This window comes from Acanthisitta chloris, unplaced genomic scaffold, assembly GCF_000695815.1.
Source record: "Acanthisitta chloris isolate BGI_N310 unplaced genomic scaffold, ASM69581v1 scaffold2139, whole genome shotgun sequence".
NCBI classification, from domain to species: Eukaryota; Metazoa; Chordata; class Aves; order Passeriformes; family Acanthisittidae; genus Acanthisitta; species Acanthisitta chloris.
Genome location: NW_008692904.1, coordinates 35,255 through 48,447, shown reverse-complemented (window position 1 = coordinate 48,447; position 13,193 = coordinate 35,255). Strand labels below are relative to the sequence as shown.

The 13,193-nt window shown below is 41.8% G+C and overlaps 1 protein-coding gene across 1 annotated transcript; it reads right to left on the bottom strand.

The window, feature by feature from the left end:
* Positions 1-3,221: 3,221 nt before the first annotated feature.
* LOC103809961 (alpha-1-antiproteinase-like) lies at positions 3,222-12,725 on the bottom strand. The gene is made up of 6 exons (XM_009082835.1): positions 12,695-12,725; positions 11,873-11,972; positions 7,317-7,982; positions 5,992-6,262; positions 4,083-4,230; positions 3,222-3,460 (listed from the first exon to the last, which is right to left on the bottom strand). Exons 3-6 carry the CDS (start codon positions 7,963-7,965, stop codon positions 3,266-3,268), a joined length of 1,263 nt encoding a protein of 420 aa, XP_009081083.1. The 5' UTR covers positions 7,966-7,982; positions 11,873-11,972; positions 12,695-12,725; the 3' UTR covers positions 3,222-3,265.
* Positions 12,726-13,193: the final 468 nt, after the last annotated feature.

Below are 13,193 nucleotides of genomic sequence, written 5' to 3'. Positions count from 1 at the left end.
CTGAACGAGAGCTATCAGATTACACCTGTCTGAAGAGTAAATAGGGAGTTTCTCCCTTGACTTCTCTTTGCAGGGAAACTGAAGGATGTGGGGTGGGACTTTTGGTTCCCTTCCTCCAGGTACAGTTTTGGATGATGGTGAGAAAAGAGCAAGACCCCCAATGTCTCCTTCCACAAACAACATGTGAGTCCAGGAGGCAGTTTTGGATGTAGTACTTGGAGCACCCTGAGGCTGTTGGGATACGGCCAATGGTTCAGTCAGTGAAACAAGGTTTGGCATCTGGTCAGGAGACAAGCAGGTTGCCCAAACTTGGGATCACAGCTGTGAGTTGCATTCTCACACTCTCTAGCTGTGTCGGCTGTGTCAATGGTGAATGAACCTGGTCATTAATTGCTCCTCTAACTCCTTTATATCCTCACATTGCCCATCGCACCAAATGGGAATAGCTCAGTGACCTGAAGCCCTGTCTTTCTGTCCAGCCTTCCTTGCTCTTCCCTGAGAGCCCTTGAGGCAGTCTGCAGGAGGTGTGGGGCCCTGTTGCCTTCATCTTTTGGGAAGGAGGAGAGGACAACCTGCTGGTGAAGCAGGCGCCACAGCCAAGCTGTCAGCATTCACCTCCTGCATGAACAAACGGTGCCGAAGGGTGGGAGGGATAAAATGTTAGTCTGCAGGAGGGAGAGTGGGAGGCTGTGAAAAAGAGCTGGTGCAGAGAGGAAACGAGAAGAGTGAGTGTAATAGGGAAAATCTGTTTTGTTGCTTGCAGCGACGAGAGCAGGATTAGGAGAGTAGGACTTGGTGGATGGGGAGGAGAGATGAGAATGGGCCATATAACAAACGGCGCAGCGCAGCATGGATGTAGGCAGGGAGCAAGCTGTCTGCTGCTCTTTTGTGCTAAGTGTGGTGCCTGCCTCTTCTTAACACTGTCTCTGGCAAATCCTGCAGTGGAAAATCACAGTATGATGTCAATACACCAGGAGCTATTGCCTGATGAAGCAAGTCTGGCAGATGGCTCCTGGGTGCTGATCTCGACACCGGCAGGAAATCCCCTGTGGGAATGGCAGACACTCCTCATCACCATCATTCTGTCCTACCAGGGCCAGGACACATGTACTGCATCTCTCACCATTCTTGTAACCTCCCCAACACGTTTTACAAACACAGAGAGATCGTATAGGAGATGTGGTGAGAGGAGAATCACAAGCTGTGGAGTGCTAGTTCTTTGTGGCAGCATGTTTGCTGCTGTACTTCCCTTCTATTGCCCTGTGGGCTCTTTTTCCTGGAATATGTGAGGAAAACAGAATTCCCACACCCTGCTTCTGAAGGGAACACATATCTGTGAGAGCACCAAGGTACTAAGGGTAGGAAAAGAAGGAATCTGCTTCCAAAAATATTGATTCACAGCCTGCAAAAGCTAATTTAGGTGATATGAGAGATCATCTTCAAATCTCTCCCAGCACCACTTGTGGACAACTTTCCTCCTCCTATGCTGTATTTCTATATTTATATCTTCATACACTGCAAATTGGTTTACAAGGGCATGAGCAATGTTTAGTCTTGTACAGGTAACTGTGCATCTGTTTTCTTAATGAAAACAGAATCACTCTACTAAAATCAACTGTCAGTTTTCAACTGGTGCAAATTAGTGCGGCTCTAGGGAATACAATACACAGCTAAGGATCTCACCTCTTTGAGCTCTCTCCTCCCTAAAGGTTTTACTGTTGCTTTGCTGAATTCATGCTCCTTAACTGCAGTTAGCAGTGGGAGTGATAATGGTTGAGACTGACCCCATCAAGGCTGCAGCCTGCAGCTGTATTTCAGGGAGACAAGAAACCCTCACAGTCAGGTAGGATGCCTTGTGAATTACCACTCTGTGGGTGTTGGGCCACAAAGCCACCCAAACAGAAGGAGGAGAGTGAAGGAAGGTGCCAAAAATGTACATGCATTTCTGTCACTGGGAATCCTGCCATCGATACTGTGAGTTGTTCATATACTTGTCTATACAGAGACTATTTCGTCAAAAAATACCATCAAGCACCATGTGTAAGACTTAACAGGGGGTATTTACTAGGAACACAGAGCAGAAAGGAGACTTTCCTTTTGACTGCAATAGGGCAGACAGTGCTTTGCACCAGACTAATAAAATTGGTCTTGTTAATTTAACAGAGGGCATACAAGACCTTGCTGAGGCTGTGTTGGCTGCCCAAGCCATTTGACTGCTCCCAGTGTCACTCCCAATGCCATGACACCATTTCATCTCCTCCCAAAACCCACATCTTCGGGGGGAAAAAAGGGGCAATTGTATTCTTCCTGGTACCTGTTGCCAAGGCAGGTCCCTTGAAAGTGGTTGCCAGCCTGTCTTCAAGCTGTCCAGTGTCCTACCCAGGTGCCTGTCACCACCCCCTGGATCACACAATATGCTTGTTGGGTGCTTCCTACCTACTTTTTTGGCTACAATAGGACAGCACTTGAAATAAGTAAAATTTTCTAGAGTCTCATTACAGGTTGTCCACAAATCTCAGCTGACAGTGTGCTCGTGTAATTGCCATGCAAATACCTCACTTTTCCATTCATCTACATTCTCCTCACCACTGATGGATACAGGTGTGAGAAGTCAGCTACTCCACTGGGCTATCTAAGTCTGTTGAACTTTCAATATGTGATGGAAAATCTTCAGGTTCAAGAGCAGATTTGATCCTCCTGCTCTGTTTTGAGCTGCAGGAAACTCAGGAGGATTTGCTGCTAAATCAATACTAAGAATGATAAAAGGTTTCTGGTACAGAAAGCAGGTGGTTTTTTTTTGAAGACAGCTTTTCACATACCCCGTGCTGTCTCCATTAGGAGTTTCAGTTTTCTGTGACCCTACAATGTTGATCCAACTCTTTCCATCTCTTGTTTACTTATGGTAAAATACAACCACTTCTGTTTTGTTTGCAAGAATGTTCACCATTTTATCTGCTATTCTGGCTGACAACCACATATTAAGCAGGAGTCTTCCATTGTAATAGAAATGTTTCTCTCTGAATGCTGGCAAATCTTAGGTTTTTCCTTAGCTTTCAGTCAAATATAAAAGATGTTCTTTGCTAGCTGAATTTAAGACATTTTCCTTGCTTCCTCTTCAGCAAGTGTCATGGTCAATGGCAATAGTTTTTTATGATGGCATAAAATGAAAACTCTTGCTAGCAAGACTTGGTACAAACGAAAATAAATCACGTCATGCAGTTTCACATCTTTAATCAGTAATAGCAAACAGAATTCATATGTTACTTCAGCTAGTGATAGTTGGGTTAACTATTTTTCCTATGAAGAGTGTACTGTTTGTATCTCTGTCAAAAATCAGCATGAGGAAGGGACGGTTGAATTCAATGGTTGGAGGAATAGACACTGGCATTATTTCAACAGCAGTTGCTGCTGCCGCTTCAGTACCTCTCTCATCAACATCCAGAGCAGCCTGATGAACAGCCTGGGAAAAAAGGAAATACAGTCATTCTGGGCAGTCAACAGTCACCTGAGAGATGGATCAGACCCCTTTTAAAGCAGCCCTGCCTTGAGGGATCCACAGAAAAGTGGGTAGAGGCAGCAGAGCTGTATTGTTGTAGTCATGGCTGCTTGAATGAGGACCTGGATGGAGCTACAGAAATCTGAAAATAAAAGTCCCGAATTAAATTTTTTCTGTCCAAAAGATTGAATGACAGATGAAGGCTCCACCTGGAAGTGTTTGTCTGCACCTCCAAAACTGAGCCTCCAGGGTGGAGACAACAGGCTGTGATGTGCCTGGGAGCATTAGTGGTTCCCCTTGAGGAGAGAGGGGTTGATATTTCTCTCATGTTTCAGATGCCACCTAAAAAGTCTTGGCCAATGCCAGTCTTGGAAAAAACAGACATGCAGCAATCTAATCTGATCTCCAATGTCATCAAGGGCCAAACTCCTCTTGAAAGTTTGCAGGCTGAGGGCTGAGTGAGCCCAGCTGCAGGCAAGTTGGGAAGCTGGGAGCTATATTTAGCTGGTGTTTCTGGATGCTATGACTGAGGGGCTTTCTCATATATTTGTGAAAGATAGAAGAGAGCCAACAGCCACAGACTTACTCTGGAAACCTTCAGATCTTGGGTGCCAGTGATGCCAGAGAGATCTGCCTGGTTGGTGAACACATCCACCATTCCCATCTTGCTAAGGATGTCACTTATTTCATATCTCCCAGAAACAGAAAATTTGGGTAAGTAGAGGCTCATACGGCTGTAAGTAAAAAAGAAACATAGAGTGTGGTGAGAAGGATTTTTCACCAACATAAATGATGGTGAGAAAGCTGTGTAATTCCCATGAGTGTCAAACCCCAGGGGTTTGGACCCTGAACGTACAGTGAGCACTAATTCAATTGGTGGTGCTTCTCATAGTGATACAAGCACTATCACTCTTAAGAACAATAGTAATAATAATAATAGTATTTATCTGGTCTTTTGCTTCGGGAAATCTGACAGCACTCTGATAAGCAGGACAATAACAATAGCCCTTCTTCATAGGCAGAGATGACAGCCCATGTCACTCAAGAAAATGGAGAGATGAAGAGAAATCCTGACAAAGTCTGCTTGGGGAGAAGTGTGGCAAACCCCAGAACTTCAAAGCAAAGAACCATTTTTGGCATAACAGTGGCATTTGGCCTGGCTCCAGGAAAGATCTGTGGCTTGCTGCCTGCACTTTTGGATGCCATGTCCTCTAATTGTCTTCCTGGCTGGCCATGATCAAGTTTGCCTTTGACTGTGAGCTATCTGTAGGCAGCTCCTGCTTATTATGCTTTCTGTTGTGTTTCTTTTCATGTGCTGCCCAGGATCCTTGGAGCCTTCAAGTCACCTACGGCAGAGACTACACTATAGGTAGTTCTAGTCTTTTGCTGTCTTGCCCAGAGACAGCTTGGGTTGAATAGCAAAACAGACAGGATCCAAACTACACTGTTGTAGCTTTTATGTGATACTGCCCAGTGCACTAGAAGAGCATGGGACCAAGTGTATTAGCACTGGCATCATCGTAACAGTAGAACTGAAATTGCCATTTGGTTCTCATTTTCTCCCATGAAGGACTTATTACTATGTTGATCTTGAATGAACTTGTTCTACAAATTGATTTGGGTAAAGGTTTTCCTGATACTGCAACTGAGAATGATGCATTTTTATTTTTGATATTTGATCATATCCAATTTGCTACCCATTATATTTTTATTGACTGTGCTGGTATTTCTATGATGATGCACTGAGAATCATGGGTGTGAACTGCACAGCCTTATTAGTTGTGAATCAGGGCAGAGCTTGGTAAATTAAGCACATATTAACTTGGCATTACTCATCTACTGTTGCTAAGATCTTTTCTCTCCCAGACAAACAAGGTTGTAAAATGTGTTAGCTGATGTTTGTGTCAATGGTTGAAGCTATCAGAACCTCATTAGATTTTTATAGTTTCAAAACAAAATGCCAGAAAAATCAGGACATCCACAATTAATCATTTGCCTGTTTTAACAATCGTTAGGTGCTGCAATGGTTCTTGCAAGGAAGATATTTGTGTGGGACATATTATGTATGTATGCATTACTAAAACTGTGTAAGTTATGGTTTATTTAAGGTTTAGACATATGCCTGAGTCATGGTGTATCAGTGACATATGAGAGGTAAAACACATTAGCTGAAACCTCAGTATAGGAGATTTATCTTAAAATTGCTGCCATCCCACTCAGTATTTTAGAAATACCAATCTAAGCTTGCTATTTGGGACTCCTGGGAGCCTATCGAGATGGCCTCTGCTCCGGCTGGGAGAGCAACAAGTCACTCAGGCATCAACAAAAGAAGAGTTAAATACCAACCAGCTGCAAGATTTTTATGGCTAGGGCACACAAAACAAAAATAACCCACTCAGTTCCCAGAATCATCAAGTTCATAGCATTTGCATTCCCAAAAAGAGAGAAAATACTATAAATCTAGGTGCCACAGCAGCTGACTGGCAGAAGATTACCTCTGGAAGAGATGGTCTGACCAGTGCTGAATGGTTTCCTTGTCCAGAGCTTGTTCTAACTTCTTCATTTTCCCTTTTGCTGGCAGAACCAGAAACGCAGTAGCACTCCCATTATAATTCAGCCGTACCACAGTGCATGACAGATCCTCATCAAAATAGAAGTCAAATCTGCCCATCTGGTACATCATAGGGACTTTCACAGTAGTTTCAGCATCCACAAAGAACTCCCTTTCTTCGGTATGCTCTGGTTTAAAAGGCTTTTCCCAGTTACCTGATACAAAAAAGGAGAATTTGACTGAATATCCCATGTTCTATCCCATAATGGATTAAATTTTATATAGCTAGTAATAATAGTCACCTATTTCTTCATGTGTTAAATACAGATTTTTCAAACATAGTGCTTTAAATTGTGTATCACAGTAAGAAAAGGATCTTTTACCTGGTCAGAAGAATGCATTGGATTCCAGTTTCACTTTATGTCTCAGATGCCAGTAATGAAATTATTAGGCATTGTCTTTGTACCTACCACTATTTTTCTGTTCAGGTGATCTAAGTGACCTTTCGGTAAGTTATCATTTAAGGGCTTACCTGACATCATCTGTGTACTCATACTGCATGCATTTCATTTCTATTGACTTTAATCATAAGCCTCAATTTGTAGATAAAATTACTGTAGGATCTCATATCTGAGTGCTGTTATGTCAGGCTTAAGAACTCACACCAGAAATGCACAGTATTTCCACTCTGCTCATTAAAATGTTCTGCCCTACTCATCACTATCTTCTTCCATGTATAAATGTTGGTGCGTATGCATAAAGGACTCTTCACAGGAAAAAAAAAAAGGAGTATGTAGTAAATTAGGCCATTGAATCATGCATACTTTTCAAAAGAGGCATTAAAAGGATTAGGTCATGCATGCATGAGTCTCAGTGCCTTCACTGAAAATTAGAAGGACATGAGGCAATTGGAGTTACGGTTAAACCCACGAACGTGAGCTCAGGCTGCACTGGAGGCTGTGGCTCAGAGCAGAGCTCCTGGAGCTGTCACAAAGAGACCCAAACCTGTGTGGCACCCAGCTGCCTCCCCGTGCTGAGCAGGGTCCTGTCACTGCTCTACCACCTCCAGTATGCCATTAAGGGATCTTCTGACCCAGCTGCCTCCCCGTGCTGAGTGTGGTCCTGTCACCTCTCCACCACCTCCAGATCCATTAAGGAACCTTCTGGCCCAGCAAAGAGCATTTGAAATTTCCCCAGACCACTTTTCAAGTCAGGTAGCTGACATTAGAGAAGAACAAATAGTCTGAATGAGAACCCTAGAGGGCTTACCTTTAAAGAAAACAAAGCTAGCCAGAAGCATTAAAGTCTGTGGATCCATATTATTGACCAAATTAGTAATTTTCCCATGTGTTTTCTTCTCTATATAATCATTGATCTGCTTTTCAGCCTCTGTGGGATTCTTAAAGTCAGTGGTGTAAGTCTCTAGCTGATAGAGAGCTTTGGCATCATCTAAAAATGTTTTCAGAGGTTTCAGCCTCTCTGTGACAAAGATGGCATTCCCCATGTCGAGCTGGACCCCACCCTCAGGATGGCTCAGCATGTGGAGGAGGTTGTGGAAGCCTTCATGTATTTCTTTCTCCTGAATCTCAGTGAGATTGAAGGCAAGTCCTTCCAGGATCTGAGTCTGAGTGGCTGATCTAGCCCCTAGGGCCAGCATTGCAAATGCAGCCGAGATGCTTACAGGAGAGAAGAAAATGTTTTTATTAGGTGCCTCCAGTGTAACCTCTTTAAAAAACTGAAATGCAAAGTCAGCATTGTTTGGCACAAGTTTGAGGCAAGCAATCGCTTCACCTCCGTGATGCATGTGGTCTTTAGGTTCATTTGGATCATGTCCATTGTGGTGACTGGGTGGGAGCTGACCACTGGCAACAGCATGAAACCCAGCCAGCAGTAAACTTAGGTAGAATGTGGTCTTCATCTTCTTGTATTAAAATCCTGTGGGGAAAAAAAAAAAGATAGTACTAAAGTAAGCAAATTCATTAAGTAGAAATAGTTATTCTGTCATTACCACTAGAAAAAAAAAAATCTTATCTCTTTCTTTTGTCCTCAGTTTTCATATTCTCCAAGTCTTGCCAGAATTTTTTGTTTAGTTTGCCAGGCCTCCTGGCAAGTCTCCACTAACTCTTTCTGCCACCCTTACCCTAAATACCTGCAAAGACAAAATTCAGCATGGATTAGTTGAATACACAGCACCCTCAGAAGGCCAGAGAATGCAGCAGGTCCCATCAGAAAACACACTGTGGCTAATCCCTGGAAGGCTGTGGTACCACTGTGATTTTGACATTATTGGTCTGAGATAATTCCTGGAAAGCTCATCACAGAAGAACTTTGGATGTTTTATGAGTAAAGGGAGAAAGAGGAAATTCATGCGGGTGGACAGCAATCAGTAGCTACATACAAACAGAATTTGAGCAAATAGACAGGAAAGAGACCTGTAAATAAAGTTTTGGTCAGATTGATAAGGCATTGTGTTTCAACCAAAGGAAAAATAGTGGTGGCTGTTCTTCAGTAGCAACCCAAACATAAAGCCCTACCTCTCTAAGGAATAGGTCCCTCTTTTTTTCTGAGTAGAAATATTGCAATGCTTCAAATAAGAACCTGAAAAAGTACGTTGTCACTTCATAGACCAACCAAACCATGGGAGTGGGTTCATTTTTCAGCACAGCAGAAGCAGCCAAAGTCATTAACAAAGAACAAGGCCTTATTTTTATCAGATGCTCTACTGGTCAAAGGGCAATACATTTATCAGTGTGTTATACTTGTCTGTGGTAGCTACATTCCATTGCAGAGCTTACAGTCTGCACTATATAAGCTCTTATAAAGGGACCTTGAAAATGGGGATAGGAATGTCCCTGTTGGCCTCATTTCTGAGGAGGAATCTAGGGCAAAGAAGTGGTGAAAGAGTTGTAAAGGATTTGGGGAGATAATGAGCCAGATTTGCTAAAATTGTGCAAGGAGAGACATATTACACCAATTGCACCTTTCATCTCTGGCATGATTCAACTTGAGAGACTGTCCTCATAGAGTGCTATGCTTACGGTCCTGCTTTCTCCATAACATCAAAGGGAGCAACTTGCATTAGTACTTGAATATCCACTTACAGTTAGACTCATAAGAACAACAAAGCATTTTCAAGCTATAATCAAGTATTCCAACATTTACATGCTTGTTGCAAGCAATTCTAAAAAGCAGGACTAAGTGCAGCAACACCTACAGTGCTACTGACAAGCACAAGTACCATAAGGGTTCAGTTACTGTACACAGTAGTTTTAAATTATAGTTTGGTCTCCTCTGATTTTGACATTGAAATGATACTTCTCAATATATCTAGCTACTCATAACTCAGCATAAGAGCTCCAGTTCTGAATATTTAAAACCACTATCAGTGAGCCAATGCATTAGACTTTGAATAGAAATCAAATCCCAAACAAAAGCATCACAGCTAAGCCTAATCTATTTCCACACATCCAGCAGGCTGATTCAGAAGCTGACTCTGGATAAATTATTCACTATGAACTATTTACTCAGCTGCAGCCATAATTTATTAAGAATAACATGAATACTGAAAAATGGAACATTTCATTTTAAAGTTGCCACCTGTTCCCTGTCTCATCACAGTTAATATTTATTACAAAACACAGCAGATACATGGGCTTTTCCATATACATTTTCTATGCCAATTTCTATTTATTTGGAATGCAAAGTAGACATGGAATTTAACTGACTTGCCCCCAAAATTATGGCTAATGGTTGTGCTCTAGGGGTTCTATGAAATATTGGTTACAGCTTTCTGAAGACTATTTTCCCTATCCTGATATTTTTTGCTCTATGTAGTTATGACATGTTCACATTTTGTGGTTCATTTATGTACTTTCATGGAATTAATTTCATTTTATTACAGCTCTGAATTCACAGATAATTAAATACAATCTGAATCTGAGTCATCCATCTGTTACACAGTACTGGCCAATCACAAACCGACAAGACTCATGAGTCAGCCCTCACAAAGATCTTGATAATGGTTGGTTTTAAATGCATAATATTATAAAACACTTAGCAGCTGCAGCTTGTAGAGGTCTTTTTTGTTGTTTAAGCCTTGAAGATACAAGTGGGCCCACTCTATTAGGCCCTTTGAAATGTAAAGCTACTTTTATAATAAAATTTGCATCCTCTAAGCCTTCATAATACAATTGGGGATTGTTACTTCATACTTGATACTCACTATTTCATTTGATATTATTGTGGCTTCTAGGTTAAGCAAGTGATCCACCAGTGACAAATGAACAGAGAACCTATTAGTATAAAAGAGAAAATACAGATTCTCACATGGTTTTTATGACTGAGGGATTTTCCTGTGGAGCATACTTGCTAACCATCTCTTAAAAAACAAATTGCTGAGAACCTGTGCTATAAGGCCCTTAGGGAATTCCCTACTTGAAGGGAATAATTTTGCAGGAAGCTTTCTATCTTAAGACTTTACTCATATAATGTCCAGAAGAAGGTTTGTCCACCAACATGACAGTAGGAGTGAAAAGAACTTAAATTCTAATTCCAAATCTACACCAATTTATTGAATAGCCTGGAAGGAAACATGTTTGCCTCTGCCTCTTTTCTTCTCTTTGGGTGTTTTACAAAAGGACAATATATTTGTGGTATTCAAGAGTAGGTTGCTTTAAAGAAGAGCTTTCAGTCAAACCAGACAATGACACAAGAACATGCCAACACTTGGAGGAGAATGTACTTTTCATCAATTTATTTGTAGTAGACTTGGTGATAACACTTGCTGGATGTATTTCCTCTTCCCTTTCACACAGTCTTCCCTACCATGCAAATCAGAAAGAAAATGGAGAACACTCAGATTAGCTGAAGTTACCCTAGAATAACTCCACCAGAAAACCTGGAAGTCAGCTGGACTGAGTTTTCTTACTCCTTCATGGATATAGTTAACTTGTCCATTTTAGGGCTGACTTCTATCTCTATGATTTGCAGCCACAATTCTGAAGACAACTTTCTGCCTTTGGAGTCCCATGTGATATTCCAGGAGATGTAAGTTCATCCCATACTACTCCCATAAAGAGTCCTCACTGATAATCTCATTTCAGACAACATGAAAATTTGCACTACACAAAAACATATGCAGGCATGGATTAGAAGAGCTGTTTGCTCACCAGATGGTGCTGCTTCCCTCCTGATTGCCTCTAAATGAGGAAACATGAGAGATTTGTTTCCTGAAAGCTGCACTGTGTGGGCACCAGGCACATTAAGACACGGCACCACCACCAGCAGTGGTGTCTGCTAAACGACTCAGAGACATACCCCAAAAAAATCACCCAAGCACACAAAAAAGTCACCAACAAAACACTTGACTAGCTGCATCTCTGTGTGAGAACTTGACCTCAGAAGCCTGCTGTCCAGGACCACCTACTCACAGGAGCACCATAACTCACATGTGCTTTCCTGGCTGGTCAGAAAGCTCTCTGCATACTTCATTATATGCACCTGAACATGTTCAGAGGCTTTCTCAGACAGATCATCTAGGCATTTACTTCTCTTGTCATTCATAGTTTTGATGTCTCTATGCCTCAGGCCCCTGAGAAGACTGCAAACACAGGTCAAGGGCATTGGATTCTTCAGAGAATCAAACCACCATGACTATTTCATTAAAAATAATTCCTTTTGCAGCAGAAATGTGGAAACCATTACATTATCCTTTAGAAAGCTATGTTACTGTTCACAGATCAGGTTCCTGTCTCTTCTGTGAGCCATCTAAGCATTGGAGTGCTCACCCAGAGAGTGGCATCAGCCACTGCTGGGCCTCCTTTTACCTGGAAACAGGTGAACATGAACTCTCACTCTTCTACCAGGCAACCATCAGTATTTGCTGATGAACCTGAGTTGTTGCACATACTCAGGAATGAAGCATCCCTGAGGTGAGAGCATAAAAAAAGAAGATAAAACTGCAAGAACAAATCAGACCAGGTTCTCAATTTCTACTTTCCAATGTGCACCTAACCACTGCCCAGTCTCTGGCTCCTTGAATGTGTTGACCCAAATGTGATTTTCACTCCCCTGAGCATGTGAAATTCATCATTTTCTCTCCTTCCCTCTCAAGGGTCCTGTAATCTGATGATTAGACCAATAATGTCTCATATAAAAGGGAAGCAGATATTAAATATACCTTTCCCTAAGCAAAGCTATTTTATGTAGACCTTCAGTATAAAAATCAACAAAATTACTTAATCACTAATGCATTAAAAATTGCTCCAAGCACACATCCTCCGGCTTTTAATGGAGCAGAGCCTGTTTCCTCCAGCAGTAGGTACATCTGGGAAAGACTCACTTTTAGGATTTCCTGACTCCAGAGAGCACCTTGTTTTCCTGTAAGGCAACTAGACATCCTGCTCTGGCTTTTAGATTCTTATTCCTCCTGCCAGCCACCTGACATTGTGCAGGCAACTCATTGCCTCAGTTGTGATGCCTATGTCCTTTATATCCAACTGAGCCAATAAAAGCCTCTTTTATCTAGGACAGATTTCAATAAAGGATACAACCCTAGGAAAGATTGAAAATCAATTGCCTGCAACAATCCTCTGTGAAGAGGATACACTTTTGAAGTCTCTATAAGAAGCAAGAAAATCGCTACTTACAGCAACTTCCAAAGATCCTGCTGTCTTCACCAGGACTATCCTGCAGCTCCCTCTCTTATTTATACTGTTAAATAGCATTATGAAAGCAAAACGTCCTCTAGAAAACATTAACCAGGCCAGACAAGTGTTACTACTCTAGGAATGGTGTAGAGTAAACAGTGAAGACAATTTTTTCTGGACAGGCACTTGGTTTTTGCTGTACATGCATGGCCAAACCCTGCCTTTGCTTACAACAGTCACAAGAGTCCTCCTGCATTTCTACACATCCTCCTGCTGGAAATCCTGTCACTCACTCCAGCAAATGTTTCACATTCATCATTAACTTCTGCAAACTGCATGAGTTCAATCAGTAGGAATACTGAAATGAGAAAAATTAAACATATACATAATACTAGACATGAGCCTAAGGAAAAGGCTGCTCAATGCATGTTGCGGCCAGATCTCAATTTAGTGTTTTGTACAGAGATATTTCAGTTTCCGTACACCAAACTTTCAATAG